This window comes from Chaetodon trifascialis, chromosome 7 (genome assembly GCF_039877785.1).
Source record: "Chaetodon trifascialis isolate fChaTrf1 chromosome 7, fChaTrf1.hap1, whole genome shotgun sequence".
NCBI lineage: Eukaryota > Metazoa > Chordata > Actinopteri > Chaetodontiformes > Chaetodontidae > Chaetodon > Chaetodon trifascialis.
In genome coordinates this window covers 7,145,288-7,166,863 of record NC_092062.1, presented here as the reverse complement: position 1 = coordinate 7,166,863, position 21,576 = coordinate 7,145,288, and the positions used below count along the sequence as shown (strand labels likewise).

The 21,576-nt window shown below is 41.9% G+C and overlaps 2 protein-coding genes across 3 annotated transcripts in view; both read right to left on the bottom strand.

Annotated features, from left to right (window-relative positions):
• Positions 1 to 12,724, bottom strand: part of LOC139333802 (E3 ubiquitin-protein ligase RNF19A-like) — a 29,220-nt gene extending 16,496 nt beyond the window's left edge. The window contains exon 1 of the mRNA XM_070966454.1: positions 12,521 to 12,724. The gene's annotated coding sequence lies outside the window, so the exon portion shown is untranslated. The remainder of the gene's footprint in view (positions 1 to 12,520) is intronic.
• Positions 12,725 to 15,646: 2,922 nt separating this feature from the next.
• On the bottom strand, positions 15,647 to 21,557 carry LOC139333440 (polyadenylate-binding protein 1A). Of its 2 annotated transcripts, XM_070965849.1 has the most exons (16): positions 21,193 to 21,540; positions 20,689 to 21,089; positions 20,189 to 20,382; positions 19,920 to 20,035; positions 19,033 to 19,172; positions 18,844 to 18,938; positions 18,537 to 18,674; positions 18,293 to 18,388; positions 17,855 to 18,127; positions 17,617 to 17,707; positions 17,352 to 17,474; positions 17,100 to 17,242; positions 16,736 to 16,820; positions 16,448 to 16,578; positions 16,167 to 16,258; positions 15,647 to 16,009 (listed from the first exon to the last, which is right to left on the bottom strand). In XM_070965849.1, the coding sequence occupies exons 2-15, from the start codon at positions 20,879 to 20,881 to the stop codon at positions 16,169 to 16,171; spliced, it is 1,908 nt and encodes a 635-aa protein (XP_070821950.1). In that variant the 5' UTR covers positions 20,882 to 21,089; positions 21,193 to 21,540; the 3' UTR covers positions 15,647 to 16,009; positions 16,167 to 16,168. The 2 variants fall into 2 exon arrangements, with proteins under 2 accessions (XP_070821950.1, XP_070821949.1); XM_070965848.1 differs by having other exon boundaries at positions 20,689 to 21,557.
• Between the last annotated feature and the right edge of the window lie 19 nt (positions 21,558 to 21,576).

Sequence of the window (21,576 nt, the reverse complement as noted above, 5' to 3'; positions counted from 1 at the left end):
TTCTAAGGAGATGAGCCTGAGCCAATGATTGTCTTCAGAGGCCACAACCTCAACAAACCAGCAAAGCAATGTAAAACTGCATTTGAGAGTGAAAATCATCTACACTCCTGCCAAAAACCAGGACTGAGACCCAGGATAAACTCGATACTGTCCCGGGAATCATTAACAAGGATAAAACACAGGTTTGTCCCACAGTTTGCTTCACCGCTGACTGTACTCTCTGTGATTCTACATCTGTGTTGTGCTTTGTGTTTCTGGGAGTGGTGATGAGGGAGGTGGAGAAAGAATGTCTGTTATTTTAGGAGAGGATTGCTACCGAGGTCCAGCTCGCTTGCTGGGTGTCCATCCCTCAATGTGTATGTGTGTGTTTATCCGTGTCTTTGGTTACACCTTGGCAATGAGACATGATGTGCAAACACACACAGAGTAGTGCCAAAGGGGACACACACACACACACACACACACACACACACACACACACACACACACACACACACACACACACACACACACACACACACACACACACACACACACACACACACACACACACACACACACACACACACACACACACACACACACTACCCCCACACACACTGGAGGGCCTACAGAGCATATTCTCTCACACATACTGTGCATATTTTATAAGCACTTACTGCAATTGCAGTAAAACAAAACCTCCACAATCTGTCAATCTGCACCACCATACCAAAAGATCAAAAGTAGCACAGTGGCTCTCCAGCTGCAACCAAACCACTGACACTACCAGCACCACACTTTTGTGACATGCCACATACACATGCGCTCACACGCACACACACAAACACAGATCCCCTCCCTGTCCCACAGCTCTGACTCTCCTTGCTTTGAGGCAGGACTAAAAACAGGAAACTCTGATGTGGTGGGCAGGGCAGGTCTTAGTATCTCCTGCACATATGGAAGGAGGCATGGGATTCAGGAGTGATTCTCTCAGAGACACACACACAGGGCTGAATGTTTTCCACATTTCTTTAGAAGTGAAAAGATTGAGGAAACCCAGTAGAAATCTCCTTCAGGGTGTTGCGTGTTCAGCCACATGCAAGGCTGCAGACCAATAGTCCCATAGTCAATAGTGAGATATCGGCGTGCAGCATGTAGTAAACAGAGTGTGAAAGGCTAATAGTTTTCATTCAACCATGAAAAGGTGATTACAGGGCAGGCACTTTATCCTGACCTTGATGTCTGCCACAAGGCTACCACCGCATCTAAATCAGCTAAGGAGTGACTGTCCGGGCTTATCGCTGCTAAGCAGATAGCTGTGCGTACATGTGTGTGATGAGAGGACTGACGATGCAGGCAGACTAAACCGGCTGTCTCATCTGAAGTCCCTGGCTAGGTCCCAATCACAAAATGAAACACCTATGTCAGCTCACTGGCTGCAGGCTGTGGTCAGCAGTAAAGGCTTTTCTCAGTGAGTGTGGCGATTTAAGTACATTAACACAATCCAAATCTGCCCAGCATGCCTGGAAGTGGAGTAGAGAGCTCAGACAGGCAGAAGGAGCAAGGGTAGAGAGAGGGGAAAGAGATAGAGAAGTAAAGAAAAGACAAAGAAGAGAGTATGCCATAAAACGAATACAAATCTCAAATGGAGAGATAAATAATGACAGAGAGAATGGAAAATGGGCAAAAGGTGCTGAAGGAGCATGTGAAGAAAAAAGCCTGCTCCATGATTTGGCAGCTTTCCACACAGCTACAGTACATTTCTCCTTGTGGATTAAAGGTCCAGTGCACAAGATTTAGAGGGATATATTGTCAGGAATGTAATGTAATATTCACACTTACATTTCCATTTGCATGCTAGCGATATTGTCAAAATAAGTTAAGGTTAGCCAGCAAGCTGTAATTTAGCTACACCGCATGGATGTGGTGTGGTTGCCTGTAACATTAGCTGATAAAGTCATTTGCAATTTACCAGCAAGATAAATCCAGGAAGTCTGCATGAAATAGCTCCAGCTTTCCACTCAGGACAGTATTTTGCTATGTTAGCTAGGTGACAATTCGCTTGCACAATGAATCCAGAAGCTACAATGTTAGCTATTAGGCATAAAACCACAATATCACAACATATTTGACCTATATTATCCTAGTATTAATTCGGACACTGAACTCTTTGGTGCGCCCTGTCAACCGGACGGTGTCCAATAGCAAGGCTGCAGTTGCTGCACACAACAACTCACAGAGAAGTTTGAGAGCCCGTTCATCGCTGCTTGCAGTTTTAATTGTAAATGTAACACATATTTCTAGATATCACAGAAATTATTTTTCACATAAGGCAGAGAAAAAGCTATTTGTCAACCATGAAGAGCTACTTAAAGAGAACATACCAATGGTTTTCAAAACAGTGGAAGGCTGCCACTAGAAAACAGTGTAATGATGGCCCAAAGGGACAAAAATATGTCAAGAACACAGACATGGGAAGCCACTAGAACACAAAAGCAAACATTTTCAACTGTTTAGATAGTGAATACATATGCCTTTCACATTTCTCTATGTAAGTGTGAGCATGCATAAAAACAACAAACTGAGAAAGCAGATCGAAAGATGAGAGCTGGTAGACATGCCAGAGCTTTCCTTTGGGACAGAGTTCATTCGGCATTCCGGTGAGAGAACAGATCCACTACAGACCTCAGCTGGCCTACTGCAAGCTGGGAGAGTACAACTCTCACTAAACACAAGCTGAGAACCATGGTACACTCAGCTTTTAAATGCACCACAAATTCCCTGTAGCAGGAGGCAGCTTTGCAATGCTTGTATGTATGTGTGTGTGTGTGTGTGTGTGTGTGTGCGTGCGTGCGTGCGTGCGTGCGTGCGTGCGTGTGTGTGTGTGCGTGCGTGCGCGCTAAAAAGCTCATCTGAATGGAGATCGTTTTAGTCTTAAAACGTTGTTGTAAAATGAAAACATCTTGTAGCCAGAGCTGTGTGAGGTGAAGGTTTGCACCCCTGTTTGTGTGCATGGTGAATCAATGAGGCATTGCTTTCCTGCTTGGTAGCTGTAGTTTATCATGCGCTTAAATATCATGTCCTGCTGCGTAGGATCCATACATCTAACACCAATTCCCACCAAGGGAACCTTATTGGTGCATGGAAGCTGTGCCTCAGATTGCATGCAAGTTTATCAAGACAGAAGGTCTGTCAACAATTCAAATCATCATAACTAACTGAATTTTCTATCAAATTTCAAGCAGTATATAACACGCAGTGGAAAAAGCATTTCCCTTGGCCAACTTTTGACGAGGAACAGCAGCTCCTGTTCTGTCGCTGGTCTGGGGAGGCTCCAGAAAAGATTCAAGGAGAAGACCCTTAAATAATGTGTCCTTTTTGTTAAGTGGTGTTAGCTCACAGATCCTAGCTGTGTTTAGTGACTCGGGAACACTTTCTATGAAGACCACATCTATAGTGCCTTATGGGAGCATTCATAGTGAAGTATAATGCATTCATAATGCTTGTCAATAATGTCAACACTCATAAAACATCATTATAGACTTATAATCAATTATACCTTCAGGTGTCTTGTGGATGCTCTTTGCTCATTATAAACTAGATATTGACTAACAGGGTTTATAATACATTCTGACTACATGTAGTGTGTTTATGAGTGTCGTTATAAAGCATTACAAATGCATTATACTTCACTAGGAGTGCCTCTATAACGCACTATAGATGTGGTCTTCAGAAAGTGTTACCCTTGAAATCTCTTAAAGAAATGTTTTGGATTCAAGTTTTTAGTAGATATACCACTTCCCATGTTTGTTTGTGTATATCATTATTAAGAGAACAAAAACACATTACTGATTTATACTGTACAATCAATGTGAATTTACAATAAATGATCTATGAATGATGACAGAAATTTACTGAGATTTCTACTGCTCATCTGAAGCATAATTTGTGGATGTTTGTACAGAAAGAGGTGGTATGTCCCTGTAATTTACCATTATGTGGAAATAAAGACAATGTCTGTCTGAAAACATTCCTTGCTGATGTTTGGATAGTGCCCTGTATGCTACATGTCCTTTGCCAGTCACATGCCTGTTAAAGTGATGAACTGCACCGCTTGTGGTTGCGATTAGAGATGGTAACAGGCGTTTTTTTTTTACTTGTGCTACAATTTTGTGGTCTGTGCTACAGAACTTAAGTACAGACCACAAAACTGGTGCACCAGTAGCACCAGTTCTATGTGCAAACAGAGCTCATGTACAGCACTGATCCATGGTTTCTCCCCATCATAAATATCTCTCCACCTATATTAAGATAAAAAACATTCAGGAAAGGGGCAAATAAAAAAGATATTTCCTCAACTAGAGTGCAAGCGATGCGACATAATGAGAATATAAGATAGCATCTAAAACTGTTTCTCATATAAAAAGGTATTTTGATGACAGCAATGCAACTACAGGATGAAGTGTGCATATCGCCATTTGAGAACCTCTAAATTTGTCATAGTGTTGATGCTACTCATCATGGCACAACATGGTCTGACGCACCCAATGAAAACAATTAAGGGTACGTCACATTTGATGGACTGAACTGAACTGTTTCGCCCAAGTAGTGGGAAAATTTAAAACCTATTCACCCAAGGTAACTCTCCAGAGCTCACAATCAATCAGGTACAACTAGTTTTGGATCAGAAAAAAAGAGAAATCTTGACTAAAACCATCAGGATTCCACTCTAGTGGGTTTTACCTCTCAACATTAAAATAAAGCAATTACAATGTGTGAAATGGTACCTTACAAACATTTTGTCACAAAATGTGTGTGCACAGTTAAAAAATAAAGATTATTAAGGGAATTCATGGTGATAGGGGCAGCGATGAATTCTTAACAAATACAAGAGAAATTCATCAACTCGCTTTCTCATCTTTCCTTTGTGCCAACACGCACTTCTACAACAAAATTCAGAGCATCTGTTTGATTTTCTTCTGTCACTTTCACTGATGATGATATAACCACATCCACTCACACCAAGCTGTGAATGATTTTGTCACGACATCTTTAGTTTTGCATAACATACTGTCTCAATCAATAACCTTTTGAAATAGTACTTGAAAAGTACTTCAAAAGATAAACTACATATAGTACATCTGACATTTGTAAGCTATGCGTAGTATTTACTTGAGCAAGAAAACTACTAAAGTAGGGCCAAGCGGTCATTTAGCCACTGTCTTTTCTGACAGTTTCTGAACTAACAAGAGGGCACAAACACATTATAACAAGCTATGTGGCAAAAGAGTGAACTGTCCCTCTCAACGTGAAGAGAACATCTAACACAATCATTTTGAAACACAGGTTCATACATATACAAACACTCCACATGAAACAAACTAAACAAACGACTGAAGGATCTTTGTAAGGTCTCTCTTCCTGCCATATAGACACGCTGGTTAAACATAGGCCTGGTCCAACCAACTCTGAACTAAAGGGAAATTACAAAGGGCAAGCCTTTCCATTTACCATATCCAAGACTCATCTTTTCCTAGACCAAGGAGAGTAAATCAGCACCTTGCTTTACTCTAACAGACAGGAGAGGACCACCCTGGGTGACTCAGCAGTGCAGAAGAATGCTCATCATTCCACTCAGTCAATAATTAGACCTGGGATTCTACTGGGTCTAAACTTAGCCTGCAGAGACTCAGTAGTGAGCTGTGTTTCTATAAGTGGTAAGCAGCATGTGCGTGGGGTACATATGAGTGGGGAGAGGGAGACCACCCACAAACAGACTGTGTCAGTTACCGCCTGACATGGTGTTCAAGTAGCGACACACTGTGAAATGAGTTTCCCTATTTCACTTAGTTGGAACACATGAAGAAGCACAAATAAAACAGAAGGATGTGTGCACAGTTGATAAGACATACACCTTTGGTCAAACAGACAGGATAGGTTCAACGAAGGCCTGGTAGATGGATAGATAGACAGATAGACAGACAGACAGACAGACAGACAGACAGACAGACAGACAGACAGACAGACAGACAGACAGACAGACAGACAGACAGACAGACAGACAGACAGACAGACAGACAGACAGACAGATAACAGTGATGACGGGCTAAGAATGAGACAAGCACACATACAAATGTGGACAGTAAGACATGCAGCAGCTGAGCCAGTGTAGTCGGTCAGTCAGTATCAGTCCAGCTGCATTCCTGGCCTGCCTGTCTCCTGTGTAATGCTGCCTCTATGCACATTCCTGGGCTTCTATGGGGCTGGGGACAGTCAGTGCATTAGTGAGGCTTCCACTGCATCATGAACAGACACACAGCAACCTCCTGGCAGGCAAGCTGAACAGCTATTGACTGATGTGGGATGAAAAGTCAAACAATGTCCCTCCCTTTTTACCAAAGTGTGGAGCAAGCTGAAAACTGGAGGTGTGGTCAGTGGCTGTATTTAAATGACAGGTTTAACCTTGTACTAGTGTGTTCAGGGAAGGCACTCAAATGATATCAGTATGATTCATTGAATATCCCCCACTGCTGCAGGAAGCAACATTACACACAATATACAGTAGTTTAGAGAAGAGAAATATTGTTATATATTGCGTTTTGAATATGACCCTACAAGATGCAAGGGATTAAAAATGGCGCAAACAATGTCCACAACAGCAGAGTGAACAGGGAAGGCATTGTTGAATGTACAAAGAACGGCAAGGCAGGGCGACAGAGAGAAGAAAAGGAAAAGTTTCCAACCCCAACAAAGCCAGTACAGTCTCCAGCTGCCCTCCTCCTCCCAGACTCCCTCTCTTTCCTCCCTCTCTTCACTCAAGAGGGGAGGAAATGAGGTAAGCATCCTGGCATTTCTGCTCAGCTGAGAGAGCTAAGAGCTCAGGAAGAGGGTGTGAAATAGAAAGGAATGATCTGTTAAATTGGGAGAATGCGATATATTTCCCCTGGTAATACTGCATGAAGAGCAGAGAATAAATAAATGCACAAATCTAAGACAATATACAGTATGCCAAGAGCGGATCAGTTGGTAGAGATTTTGCCAGTCACAGTGACCATCCCTTCAATAACTCATATATACATATATATATATATTAGTTGTAATTATGTGCGATGAATCCTTTTTTTTCCCAAAATGACTGTATAGCACTGGTGCTACCTACTCTTCAGTCCTGCCTTTTACTTGCATAGGCCTGTTGAATAGGATGCAGTCATGATTGGTCTTTAAGGAGCTCTGGTTGTCTGGTACACACAATGAACATCCACTGGGACCATGTGAGTGAATGTCATTCAGTTTGCACTTGAGCCTAAAACCCATTTTTAATTTTTCACCAGGATAGGGAAAGAAGACCAGACATTAAGCATCTGAAAAAATGAACAGGAAGAGAGATAGGCACAAACAAGAAACATACAGCAACAGTAACAGCATCACTCATTATCCACTTTGGAGGGCGGTGTCATTTTTTTCCCTTTCCAAAACCAAAAACACATGAGCAGAGGTGTAAAGAATGAATTAAACACAGTGTTTATCTGTTCTAACATAAGCCACTAAGATTTAGCATGCGTGTCTGATGATCTTTCTACCAACAGTAGTAAATCGTTGCATTTAGAGATGTCTCGAGTTGATCACAAGGATCGGTATTTGCTCAACTATGACACTAATTATCAGCAGTGTGTAAAACATTTTGGTAGCAGCTACTCTTTTTAGTTTGTGCTGACTGCTGACTAATGCGAAATTCAGAACTACATGATATTTTTGTCTGTTGAGGAGGTCACTGTGTCAGATTAAGAGATTAGACACGTATTGCCATGACTTGGCCCAGACAGACTAGTACATACTGGTCCCCGACCAACCATAGCATGCCATCGTTCCCGACATCTGTGATGTCATCAAGAAGGAGGTGCTAGAGAGACGGGGGTAGCTTGCTCCACTATTTTGCGAGATTACAGATTACATTACAAAAAGCTGTAAAATGCCATGAAATCCATATCTAAGACCCTTTTCAGACTTATTTTCAAATTAATGACTTGGAATATTTTAGGTCTACAACAGCTTCAACCAACTCACAGAGATAGCATTTAATTGGCTAAATAGCTCCACCTGATTCAACCTGCTAGCCTCTTCTGTCTGAAATCAAGTGTTCACTGTTTCACAGCTACTTTTATTATGAACTGCCGTTATCACTGTAAACTGGTTTAGTGCAGTAGTAAAATGTAAATCTTGACACACGCAGCAACATAACTAATGGGGGCAAACGGTTTATTGCAAATTTAAATGTAGGATGGAAATCAAGAAAAGGAACCACTGAATACTAGTTTAAAATTATCAGATTCATCGGTATTGTACGCCTCCAAGCTAATCAGTCCTTTTATCAACGATGGCATGTTTTTCAGCTGCATGTTGCAAAACAATGACGTCAAACTCAGGCGTCTAGACCGCTGGAAACTTCAAACACAAAGAAGTCATGGCAGAGAGGACATTCCAAAATGTGGCTTCATTTCACAAAGAAAGATGACTAGATTGACAACTGTAATGTCTGATTTCATCCATTTTAGATGATGACAGACAGACTGGTGTTACAGCTAGCTCTAAATCAATAATGGAAATGATAACAATCTGACTGACAGGCAGAATCGATAACGGCACTGCTATCAATAAAAGTTTACCAATCGCTATTTAAATGAAAGCTCATGAAAGAGACTGTCTGCAGTGCAACATGCTGGCAAAAGACATGAGACCTTTAGCACTATACTGGGTTACTGAGTACTTCTGCATTGCAGTTCAGATGCCATCCTTTTTGGGAGATTACTTGCAGTTTGTAGCTTAACAAGATCTATGAATTTCCAAGTGGCAAACTCCCAACCACCTCAGGAGTTCAGGAAATCAATCAAACCGCCATCCTACTTACATGCATCAAAATGCATATGCTAAACACAATGAGATAAGTGCCTGATCACCCAAAATGCATACGTGCACTTCATAATCAATGGCAGCACCCTGGATATGTTGGCCAAGCCAACTACAGAGGAACAGAGGGAGGTCACGCACATGTCCTTAACACAGAGAACACAGTTCAGGTTGCCGCACTGGGCTAATGTCCTTTCTTTGGAAGAACACACAGGTCTGGACAACATACTGCTAAGCCCAGGGAGGACCTTGACACCTGAACACTGATGAGCGCTGCCTCTAGCAATCATAAAATGCAGCAAGGCTGTGATCAGATACGCCGCCGTTTTTGCACGTCTATGAGTGAGTGAGTGTCTCTGTGAGCGTCACACAAATGCACACACAAGTGGTCACGCTGCAGAAAAAGCCGCATTACATCAGCAGATTATGCTGTTAATACAAATGGAGAAAGTTTGTGTTTGCTCTTCTTGTCCTTGAAGAGAAGGAGAAACCAGTTAAAAAACAGAGGATGATAGTACACAAAATCCTCCTTGGGAGACCTGACCATGGAGAGTTTTATCCCCTGGGTAGTGCCTGTTTCAAAGGCTATTTCCGCCTTACAGTTGAGCAGTTTGACCAGCGATTTATATGCAGACGACAAACTTTAGGAGGCCCGTCAGTCCTGACGAACTTCTGTGCATCTGTCTGAGAAACATGCAGTCAAATATCTATCCTCCTCTCCAGCAATTTGATTGGTTGTTGACCACAGAATTACAGCTGACATGTGGCACACTGCCCCAAAAGTAGCCACAATTTCAACTTGGTGCACCCTGTTGCATTCTGGTGCCTCAGGGCGCATCAGACTATGTTTGTTGGTAGAGAGTCGAGTCCAAACCATTGAAAATTAGGCACAGAACTGCTCCTTAGTATGCTGCATCTGATCACAGCCTTACTTTGCTCTCATCACAGTAACTTAATGGTGAGAAGTCACCATTTTTTTTATCCACATGTTTTGAGCTGAGCAATAAAACGGTGGCACATAGCAGAATCACAGTCTTTCTTCAAACAAAAAGCCAATCAAATACATTCAAACTTCTTCACCACAATTGGTTCGTCCTTTTGTAAAACCCAGATTCCAAAAAAGCTGGGACACTGTAAAACTTAGAAACAGAACTCTAAAATATCTGTGTTTTATAAAGCGTTCCTGAGTCCATGTAGAAATATCCTTTATATAATCATGTGTTCACAAAGTGCTGAACCTCTCTCCATCCTCGCTTGTGAACGACTGAGACCTTCCAGGATGTCCCTTTCATACCCAATCATGATACTATCACCTGTTACCAATCAACCAGTTTACCTGTGGAATGTTCCAAGCAGCAGTTTTTGGAGCATTCCACATCTTTGCCAGTCTTTTGTTTTCAATTTAATACATGTAAAAAAAGGACTGGCAAAGAATCACATTGTGTATTATATATGTTTTACGCAGCATCCCAACTTTTTTGGAATTGAGGCTGTAATAAACAAATACACACCAAGAGAGGGGAAGAAGATTGCAAAGTGACTGTGTGGGATGACAACTTAGTCAGACAATATGGAAAAAGCACATCAAACATTAAAATAAAGATGCTGACATTTCTGACAAGAAAAACTACATGAACCTCAGTGCTTTGGCATTATTGTAGTTGTACTCTGGCCAAAAATCGATGACTGAAAAATTGCTACCTATACAGGCCTCATAGGAGATCCCCTTAATGAATTAAGAACAAGAGTGCTCTAAGGTTGAGTTCCATGGCCCAATGCTGTAAAATTTAAGGACCGTGTTGTTGCTATATGCAACTAATTTTTTACAGTGAAAGAATCTTTCGAGGTGGACCACAAATTAGCTGCTAAACTGTGGCCAATGCTGGGCAGTCAAAATGTCCAAACCAAAAAGACCAAAAACAAAAACCATCACATTGGGCCAGGAAACTCAAAACAGAACACATTTCACAGTCAACAATATATATTACGACAAACAGTATCAGATGACCAACTGCTTACTGAATTTTGCTTATGTATGGCTTTAACGAACCGTTCCAATGAATCATGCTGTTCAATATGGAAATATTACCATGGTAACAGTATAAGCTATAAAGCCCGACACTAAAAATATGTAGACACAGGTGTTTTCAAAAAGCCACATATCATGAAAATAACAAAACTTTGCACCCTTGACCAAATGACTATGAGACAAAGGCACTATGGCTTCCTTTGATGTGATTCGGGCTCATTTCTCAACATAGCCAAAAGCATCTGGACAGAGCTGTGATTCCCACAACACAGAGAAGCCAGAGGATGGCAGCTTGTGGCTGCATAACCCTTCCCAAGTTTTGATATTCTGTCATGCCACCACCAAAAAAATGACAACGACCGAGCAAAAGCAGTGTGCACCAAAATATATTAACCAAGTGCTCAGTCTTTCTTTAGCCAAAAATGTGCCGAGCAGAACAGCTACACTGCAGGGCAGCTGGGGTAGTAAGACACAATTTCACCTCCGCTGCACAGTGCATTCACTACAGCGACACAGTTCACCTGCACATGGGACGTGTTCCAGCCTTCTTTCAGATACAGGAAAGGGCCGATTACTAGCACAAGAGCTGCAATGTCATTTTGAACAGGTGAGACCCTCGCACACAACTGTCCAAGTTTATATATGATGATGCTCATCAAGCTGGTGCAAGGGTCACCTGCTGCTTATGATCTATTACTATCATGAGTAATGAATTCATAGCTTTAGTGCAAGTAATGTGTCTAGTCTTCATCACCTCAAAGCTGCAAATCAATATTTGTATTTTATGTGATTTCTATCTAAATCAAGTGGTGCTCTGCTTCTTTTTTTTTAACTTGGAGAGGCAGGTCTTAAGAGAAGCATCAATGGTCACGTGCATGTCCCCTGACAAACCCCACAATGCAGAAGAATAAAATATGAGTAGATTCTTACCAATTGCCATATTATTCCCCAAAAAATAGGGAGAAGCATGAAGCACCAAGCTACCCACCTGAGATATTTCCCACACCCATCACTGACACGAATCACTGTTTTAGATAATGTTTACTGTACGTGTGCCGGACACAACTTCTCAAAACCCTCTGAAAACACAACTTTTTCTCTCTCTGCTTGTAGTTTTTATCTGGTCATTACCAGATCAGTCCTGGAGTCCAAGTTCAACCCACTACTGCAGTACTGGACGTTGGTAAAGGACAACTCAACATCTTTAATGGAATACAAACTGTAATCTAGCACTAATTTATTGGTAAGCAGCTGTTATTTAAAAAAAAAAAAAAAGTACTGATAATGCCAACACTTGGCGTTATGTTACGCACAGTTCTGTCCTCGGCTTCCCATTAACGTTAGATTGATAGCTAGGTTAGCTCTTTAGTTCACTGTTTAATGTCACTTTACGTCACCTCACAAATTACCACCATCTGGTACACGTGTCCAGAGAGAAAATGGGACAAATGACGTTAGCAAAATGCAGCTATGAGCCACTAAAAATGTTCCCTGGACCTCAGCCTGCCTAACTGACGGTAACCAGAACACCAGCCAGCTAACCACCAAACACAGCGAGCGTTAGCAGCTGGCTAGCAAGGTTAGCTAGAAACGATGAGAACATACCGTCTGTTGCTAGTGACACTTGTTCCGCAGACAGTAACGTTGACAAAGAAGAAAGGAGACGTTCTGCTTTCCAACAACGATTACAACTTAATCAATCAGTTGTCCCGGTGCACTGCCGTGAATTTCTTCCCCACTGCTCTTAACACTTCTTTTCCTCTGTCTTCGGTCCCACCTATCCTTTCCGTTCCGAACGACAACAGCTTTACAGAGCTGGCTCTGTTGTTCAGTGTTCTCGTTCTGGCTCAGAAATTCAAATCTCATCGCGAGATTTTGACCAACGGTGGTCGAAGTTCAGCACCACACTCGGGCCCGTCACATTTTCCAAGAGAGATGCTATGTAATCTGTGAAGCAGATTATGATAACAATAACAACAAAAATACTACTAGCGCTAATATTATTAATAACAATAACAATAACAATATTTTATATTTTATTTTCCCTGATACACAGTAGCCTATGTTACCTGTCAAATAAAATCTTTGACACTTAGTACAATAAAAACAAAACAAACAAACAAACAAACAAAAAAAACCGGTAGAGTTTAAGGGCATATGAGGTTTGATGGCATCTTCAAGCTTCTGTGTGACCAGGACTTCTCTGTCCAAAGCAAGTGGTCAAATAGGCATATAATTCTATCAGGTTAAAAAAACAGACCCCAATGAATTGCATTATTAAGCCTAGCATGAAGACATTTTATCCAAGATTTTTTTTAAATGAATTACAGCAAATAATGGTGCACACTAGCAATATATACATTAAAATGTCACACTATGCTCACTCATGTCTCAGAAATGACCTCCCTTGCCTTACTTCACATAAATACATTATCTATAAAACCTTCTTTTCAGTTTGGTTTGGAGCTTCAGTTCATGGGCAGCCATTCATTTAGTAGTTGAAAGATGAATAGCTCCAGGCAGACAAATCTAATCCAAGCTAGAGAGGATTACACGATAGCTCTATGTGCACTTATCATTATTTAAAGAGACACAAGGGGAAGTGATGAATGAGTATGTGGAATTTTACAGCTCTGGTCATTACTACTCAGATATTCACAATCATGTTAGAAACATTGTTTACTTGCACAGAGGGTTCCTTACAGCAAAGCCTAATTAGGGAGGAAAGCTGACCAAAACAAGGAACAGCCTGAACCAGACTGTGGAAATCATGTGAAAGCAGGAATCCAGGGTAATCAGAGGGTTCTTTCACAAATAGGTGCAGGACAGAGTGTACACACAACACGCACATACACACATCCTGTAGTGACTAAAGTGCATATGTTCACAACTGCAAATCGCATGCTACACAGGACCTTACAGTCAGTTTACATCCACATCAGCATTGTGCCTGAAATGAAAAGGTATGAAAACCAGCACAAAGACTCCAATGAGAACAGAAGGCAAATGCAGCACTGATGGTGCAATCAAACTGTGGAGATGGAAGGTATTTACTCAGAATCCTCCCTCTGTGAACCATAAACAGATATGAACAAACATCATAAGAGTCAAAGCTGGATAATCCCATAAAATCCCTGTGGAAAGTTGCTTTGGGTCAGCAATGCACTGTAGGTTTTGAAATATGTTCACAGTCTGCTCCATCTTAAACAAGGGCTGATCTTGAGCTTGTGAATGTTTGTACTGGAGTGTCAGGGGAGACATTGCGAGAGCCTGCAGTCGCTATAAAGTTGGACGCTGTGGTGATATATTAAATGTTTTTGGTCCAATAATAATAGGATGTCAGTAAAGTAAGCATTAGTGATGTGATAAAAGCACACATCCAGACTTAAATGGAATTTGTAATGATCAAAAGCTCAGTTGAAGAGGGTAAAGGGGATGTTTCCAGAACCAACTTCCTGTTCTTCCTCTATCTGAGTAAATAATAAAAATCTGGAGTGTTCCCTGTATAACTAAGTGGCAAAAGAAAAATAGATTGATTCGCTTTTAGTCCAGTATTCTCAGTTTCCAGGACAGGATTCTGCCAAAACACCAGAGATCATCTGTATCCAGGGGCAGGCACTTGATTGGGTCGACAGCATGTTGATGTTTCCCACAGATATAAAAAGAAACAGCAGGTAGTGTGCCTGCTCTGTCAGCCTCTTCACATATTCATGCTCCGCTAGTTCCAAGACATTGTACAAGATCCCCACTGCTGTTTGAAGGGAAGATGTGATAATGGCATTTTCATCTCTACTGAACATATAATATTGGTGCAGTAATAAAAACTGTAGAGATACAATAAAGAAACAACAGCCACAGAGAGCAGAGGACTGAGCAGAGCTGAGAGGTGCAGTGCCATTCAGTCCTTGCTACACATGCAAACAACTGGTTTCCATTACAAATAAAATGCCATTCTCTAATTCTTTGCTTGTTATTTAGAATACATTGAGACTGAGAAGTGAGTAGAAACCTGCCTTACTCTCTGTGGAGGTTTGGTTTCTGAAAAGTTAGGTTTATGTGAACTCCACATTTCTCTTAACATTTTCAAAACCCAACCCATAATGAAATCATTTATCACTGTGGAACATTTGCTGCAGATTCCAGTCTATCTTGTCAAAGCAGCACTGTGTACAGAAGAAATCAGGCTTCAATGACTGAGCTGCTGCCACTCAGCCACTCCCTTATGCAAAGTAGTCCTATTTTCTGTGAATATTAAGTACCATCAATGTAGATGAGGCCTGCACACAATGTCACCATAATCCCGTATATCTATAGTTTGTATTCAATCACACAAACTATAGTGTACAAATGTTACTGTATACTGTATAGTATGCCACAGAACAAGTATGTATTCCAAGAAAACCTGTCTACAACCATGAACCAGTGATACTGTACAAATTACACAGGATACTCAGAGAATATCATTTCCACAATTCTAGTGAATAACAGTGACACCTGGTGGAAGACAACAGTACTGTACATGATATCCAGATTTGACCACTACATGAACACAGACTTGTGAATGCAACACCATCTCAGGAAAACATTGCCCAATGACAATGCAACGTCTTCAGTCTGTTAAAGACTGCTCTGTCAAACATGCAATAATCAAACTGGTGTCAAATGTTCGTTTGTTGCTGTTTACAGGTATGAAACTTCAAGGGACAATAACAGTGAGAAATGAAAGAAGCATAAATTTTGAATGAATTTATTACAGCCAGCAGCTTACAATACAAATCACCTTTCAAAATGCTCAGCTACCACCTTTCTGAACACGGCTGATATTCTGAGCACTGACACAGTAAAATGACATAAAACAGAGGAATGCATTCAAATTTATAATCTCAATTTTCTCTATTTTTCTTTTTTTTTCAACAAATTTTTGTTTATGATCAAGGTCTAGTCAAACCATTCCTAGACCTGGCAATGTCAATTGTTTTCTTCTTTTTTTTAAGAAATGATTTATCATTTTGCGATGTTTTCAGAGTTTTAGGTTTTTCAATGTTTAATTTTTTTTTTCTCTTTTTCCATCGGTGAAGCAGGTTTCAAAATGCTCTGTAAGAAAAGAAAAAGAATACAAATGCTTATGCTGTAGTTCATTTACTTATTACATGTACTGTATAATTTCTGGATATCTGTGTCATCTCAAACTTGTCATGGATTAAGAAATCCCTCCCCGCCCACCCGCACGCACGCACACACACACACACACCTTTAGACGGTGGGAACACCAGCAGGGGTGGTGGACTTCTGAGCAGCCTCCTTGGCCTGATGGGCCTGAAGCACAGCAACAGCTTCATCCACCTGAAACAACAAAACACTTAATGAAGCATGCATATGAAGCCTTACCACTGAAATCATTCAAGCAGTATGATGGGCTAATCTGCGGCCAGCAACCAAATAAATTTTGAGGAACAAAAGTCTTTCAAATGGCAAAGGAGAAAATAAGGCTTCCAGATATACAGCAACATGTCAGATTATCCATTAACTGACCTTTGAGCGGAGCGATTCAGGAGACTCGAGCATGTGGAGAAGCTCTGAGTTGTCAATCTCAAGCAGCATACCAGTAATCTTGCCTGCCAGGCTGGGATGCATGTTCTGGATCAGGGGGAACAGACGCTCACCTGAAGGAAGAGGAACAGTCATTACCAACTATTCTAAATGTGGTGACGAGGGACAATTCTACTGCTTTCTAAGCAGATTTTAAAAATACATTTGCTGCTGCTCAAAGCAGTTCAGTTTGTGTTCATCTGTATAAATCTGAGCAGATGATGAACTGACCCAGCATCTGCTTCTGTTCCTGAGGAGGGGCAGCAGCCAGCATGGAGGCAGTCAGGGGCTCCTGTCCTTGGACGTGGACAGCCGGCTAAGGAAGGAAAAAAATATTTGAGTTGAACAACTTTGTCAGGCTCCAGGGCATAATGATTAACTTGGGACATTAAAAGCACTGATTTCCTATGTTGTGTCATCCACAGTCAATGCTTTTTCTGATATTAAAACTCTTACACACAACCATTTGATGCACATGTCTACCATGTTGTAAACACTAAATACTAATACTAGCGCTGTAGACAGAAACTGAGGTCAAAATTTTGTTTTCAAGAACTTTGTGAATGTTTTATTTTTAATTGAATGGAAGTCTTACCTGCTGCATGGTGACCTGTGGCTGGGAGGCCATGTGCTGCTGGGGGTTGCGCACACCAGCAGCATATTTGTACTGGGGCATGGTGCGCACTGGAGCGGCAGTGGCTGAAGCACCGGCAGGGCGCTGGCCAAGGGCCTGGGTCGCTGAGGTGAGGAAGTCGAATGAGGCACTTCATCAAAACTCCATCCAGTGATTAACAAGCAGCAGCAGAAGAACAAATAGGCTATGTGTTGTGAAAGTCCAAATACTTACGCATACGCTGGGAAGCCATCATGCGTGGGACCTGGGTGTTTGTGGTGGTGGTGGGACGGATGGTGTTGAAGGTCTGGGGCCTGGGAGCTGATGGGCGCATAGCATTGGGCATGTTTTGGAAATCTGAGGGAAAAGGAAACAACATTTGAGATCCACGCTGAAGGAATTACAATTCAGCTCATTCACATCACTTTGCAGGAACGGCCAAACTGTTTATCAGTTATAAATCACATCATGGAAGTGTGATAAAAGTGTGTCTACTCACGCTGTGGACGCACTCCTTGAGTGGCCCAGCGGGGCCCGGGGCGGAGCTGGGGAAGCTGGTTGGCAGAGTAGTATGCAGCACGGTTTTGGGCCTGAGAAGAATGAACACAAAGATTTAGCTATGGTATTGAAACATTATTTTCCTATCATTCAATTCCCTACAAGCAACATAAGTGGCATAAAGTAGTGATGTCATGTACACACAGCAAATTGGCGGGGAGATGGGATGGGAGACTCACCTGAGGTATAGCTGCCATGAAATAGCCTGATGGTGGGGCAGGTTGATATGGGTTGAGGACAGGGTTGGGCACAGCGCGGACAGTGGCCATCCTCTGCATGTACTGGTTGGTTAGGTGAGCCTGGCGCTCCTCCTTGCGCTGGGCAAGGGCCACATACAGTGGCTTTGTTGCAACAATACGGCCATTCATCTCCGTTACAGCTTTAGTGGCTTCCTCTGGGGAAGAGAAACACACGAAGCCAAAGCCTTTGCTGCGGCCGCCCTCCATCATCACCTATGAGAAAGGAAGCAAATTCGCAATCACTCTGATTATCATCTTGCTAATCACCATGACATTACAATCAAAACTACTGAAGGCAAACTCAACATGTCATCAAATCTTAAAACCTTTCAACATGACGAATCAAGTAGATTCAAGTCTGCTTGATCGAGTATTTACCTTTGCACTTGTTATGGTTCCAAATGGAGAGAATTCTTTACGCAGACGCTCATCGTCAAGGCCATCATCCAGGTTTTTCACATACAGATTGACACCCTGGAAAATGGAAAAACGCCTGATGAGTGATGACGAATTTTACTTGACAGGGGCATTTTTGGATGAATGAAGGGGTCGTATTCAACACAAAACTGTTAAATTGCGGTTAAAAAAAAAACTGCAACGACAGATTAGAAGGACAACAAACCTGGTATCTGGTCATGCGATCCTGTTTCATCTGCTCAAATTTGCGCTTCAGCTCATTCTGGCGCTCCCCTTTCTTCTGTGCGCGGCCCACGTACACCTGCCTTCCGTTCAGCTCTTTACCATTCATATCGTCCACAGCCTGCAACAAAACAAGAAACAGACCACTGAAATGAGTGAAACAGAAGCCATGTTTGTATTGATTCAAGGCCACCAGCAGAGGTACACTGACAAATAAGAGATGAGCTTCATTTTCCAATAATTTAGATAGATATGATGTCAATGTCCCAAGGAAAAGTGTTGATTCGAACCTTCTGTGCATCTTCGTGTCTCTCGAAGCTGACAAAGCCAAATCCCTTGGATTTACCGCTGTCATCAGTCATAACCCGGATACTGAGAGCTGGTCCTACAAAATAACAAACACATTTAACAGGTGAAATCCCATTAGCAACATGCATGGATGTGAACATGTGGCATCTCTAAAAATTGTTTCATCTTACCATATTTGCCAAACAACTCCTTCAGCTTCTCGTCATCCATGTCCTCCCCAAAGTTTTTGATGTAAACGTTGGTAAACTCTCTGGCACGTGCCCCAAGCTCAGCCTCCCTCTCTTTACGTGATTTAAAGCGTCCAACAAACCTGTTGGTCAAATGATACAACATGTTAGAGAAAATCACACATACCAAGACAAAACCGCGGCCAAAGGTAAGTCCCCGACACCTGATTACCATGATATTACCATGACTTTTTCTGGAATATGAGTGACAACCCTTAAGTGCTGCAGATGTTCAGGGAAATCATTCTACCGCATCTTTTTTTTTTAATTTGCGTCCTCTAAATAATTCAGATGGACAAATGACAACACAGCGCTTTCTGTGGTGGTAACAAGAGCTTTGGCAACTCTGGGGAGCATTTTGGACTTTGAACAACAGGAAAGATGTGATCACAACCAACAGTGGTCTGAAGATTTGGAGGTCAGAAATCTTTGCGATGGAACCAACTTGCAACCGTGAACTGCACAACTTCAAACCAGGCTTCCCAAAGTGCAGTGTTAAAATGAAACACTTTTCAATTAATTCCAAAAAACTATACGAATTGTGCATAAGATTCAAAACCAATCAGAATTTAATCATTCTGATCATTACTGCACAAACACATTCTACTCGTAACGCTGTAAGACGTTAAAAAGGTGGTCCAGTTCTGATGTTTGTCAATCTTCTCTCAGTTGTGTGACAACCAAAACTACATTTGGCATGACTGCCACAAGTTTGGATTGGTGACAAGATGCAGTTAAACACAAACTATGATTAGATGTAAAATTCACAAGTTAATCACACTCTACTAAAATATTTATTTATACTAGAGAGCAATTGCAGTCGCACTTACACTTTTCTGTCATTGAGCAACATGCCATTCATTTTCTCAATGGCCCGCTCAGCAGCCTCGTGGGTCTCAAAGTGCACAAAGCCGTAACCCTTTGAGCCATTTTCATCACAAACCACCTTCAGAAAAGGGAGATTTCAGCATGTCAAAAACACCATGCATTTAAAAAACACATTAGACACACAATCAGTGGCAAACTGGTGCAGTATTTAGTCATGCAAAGTAATGGCCTTTATGTATATCACACAAACACAAAAATGGAGACTACCTACCTTGCAAGAAAGGATGTTTCCGAAAGCAGAGAAAGTGTCGTAGAGGGCCTTGTTATCAATGGACTTGTCCAGGTTCTTGATGAAGATATTGCCCACTCCACTCTTCCTCAGTGAAGGGTCACGTTGGGACCACATGATGCGGAGAGGTCTGCCTTTGATCACATCGAAGTTCATGGTGTCCAGGGCTCGCTCAGCTAAAAAAAAGGACCCATGGACAAGGATACTGGTGAAACTTGGTTCCTATGTTCGCCTATTGCAATCACATCAGTACTTGTCAAAGTTAGCAATAATGATTTAAAGAAATATTATTTCATGATACGTCAGTAATATGACAAATGTATGATGTGTTCAGTACTTATACTTAAATTCACTAAAGCACCAATAGTGCTCATTGCAGCAGAGATGCTGTAACATGGCATGTGTGCGGCATGTTCAAAATGGAGTCAGATGGTGCCACATCCTTCTGGTTAGCTGTCCTTGCTACATTTCGGTAAGCTTACCGTCAGCGGGCTGCTGGAAGTTCACATAGGCATAGCCGAGGGATCGACGGGTGATCATGTCTCTGCATACTCTGATGGACAGGATGGGCCCTGCCGGGCTGAATTTCTCGTACAGCATGGCCTCGGTAACGTCTGGATGCAGGTCTCCCACATAGAGGGAAGCCATTGGGTAGCTAGGCGCGCTGGGGTTCATGTCAGACGACGCGTGTTCACAACCGATAAAACTGTGCGGTTATATTTGCTCAATATTTTCTTGACAACCGTCAGACAATATCAGCCTCCTCTATGGTGAGGTTATTTTTTGGTCTTTTCGATAGCTTCGCCAAAATTACGAGCGCAGACACATAGACTACCTGTCTTTAACAGTTAGCAACGTGGGCTAGTTAGCTGATTAGCAAAATGTCGGCGCGTGGCCTAACCAATGTGGCTCGGAGACTTCACTATTCTGAATCTGTACTATGCCACAGTCAGTAAGCTATACTGCCGACAGTATTCGAAATAAATGTCCTTGTTTACAATGATAACTGGAATGACAAAGCCCTTAAAGGGAGAAAAAAAGTGGTTAACAATATAACTAGCTAACGTTGGTCACCCACGCTTTCAACAATGGCTTGCTAAGTTAGCGTTCTTCTCGTTCCGTCTTTCGTTCTTCTCTCGAAGGCAGCGTCTTCTTCGCGTAGCTTGGGTTGGCAAATGAAATCCTGCTTCACCGATTTTTATTTTTCTTATAAAAATATGTCTGCGTGTGCTCTCTAGCTTTTGGTTTGTTTCATAATAATAAAATGTGTGCCGAGACTAGCTCCGGAGCACACCCTACGCAGACGGATTACCGGAATGAAAGGAAGGTCGGTGGAGGTTGTTTCCCGATTCCAGTCGAAACCACGGCGC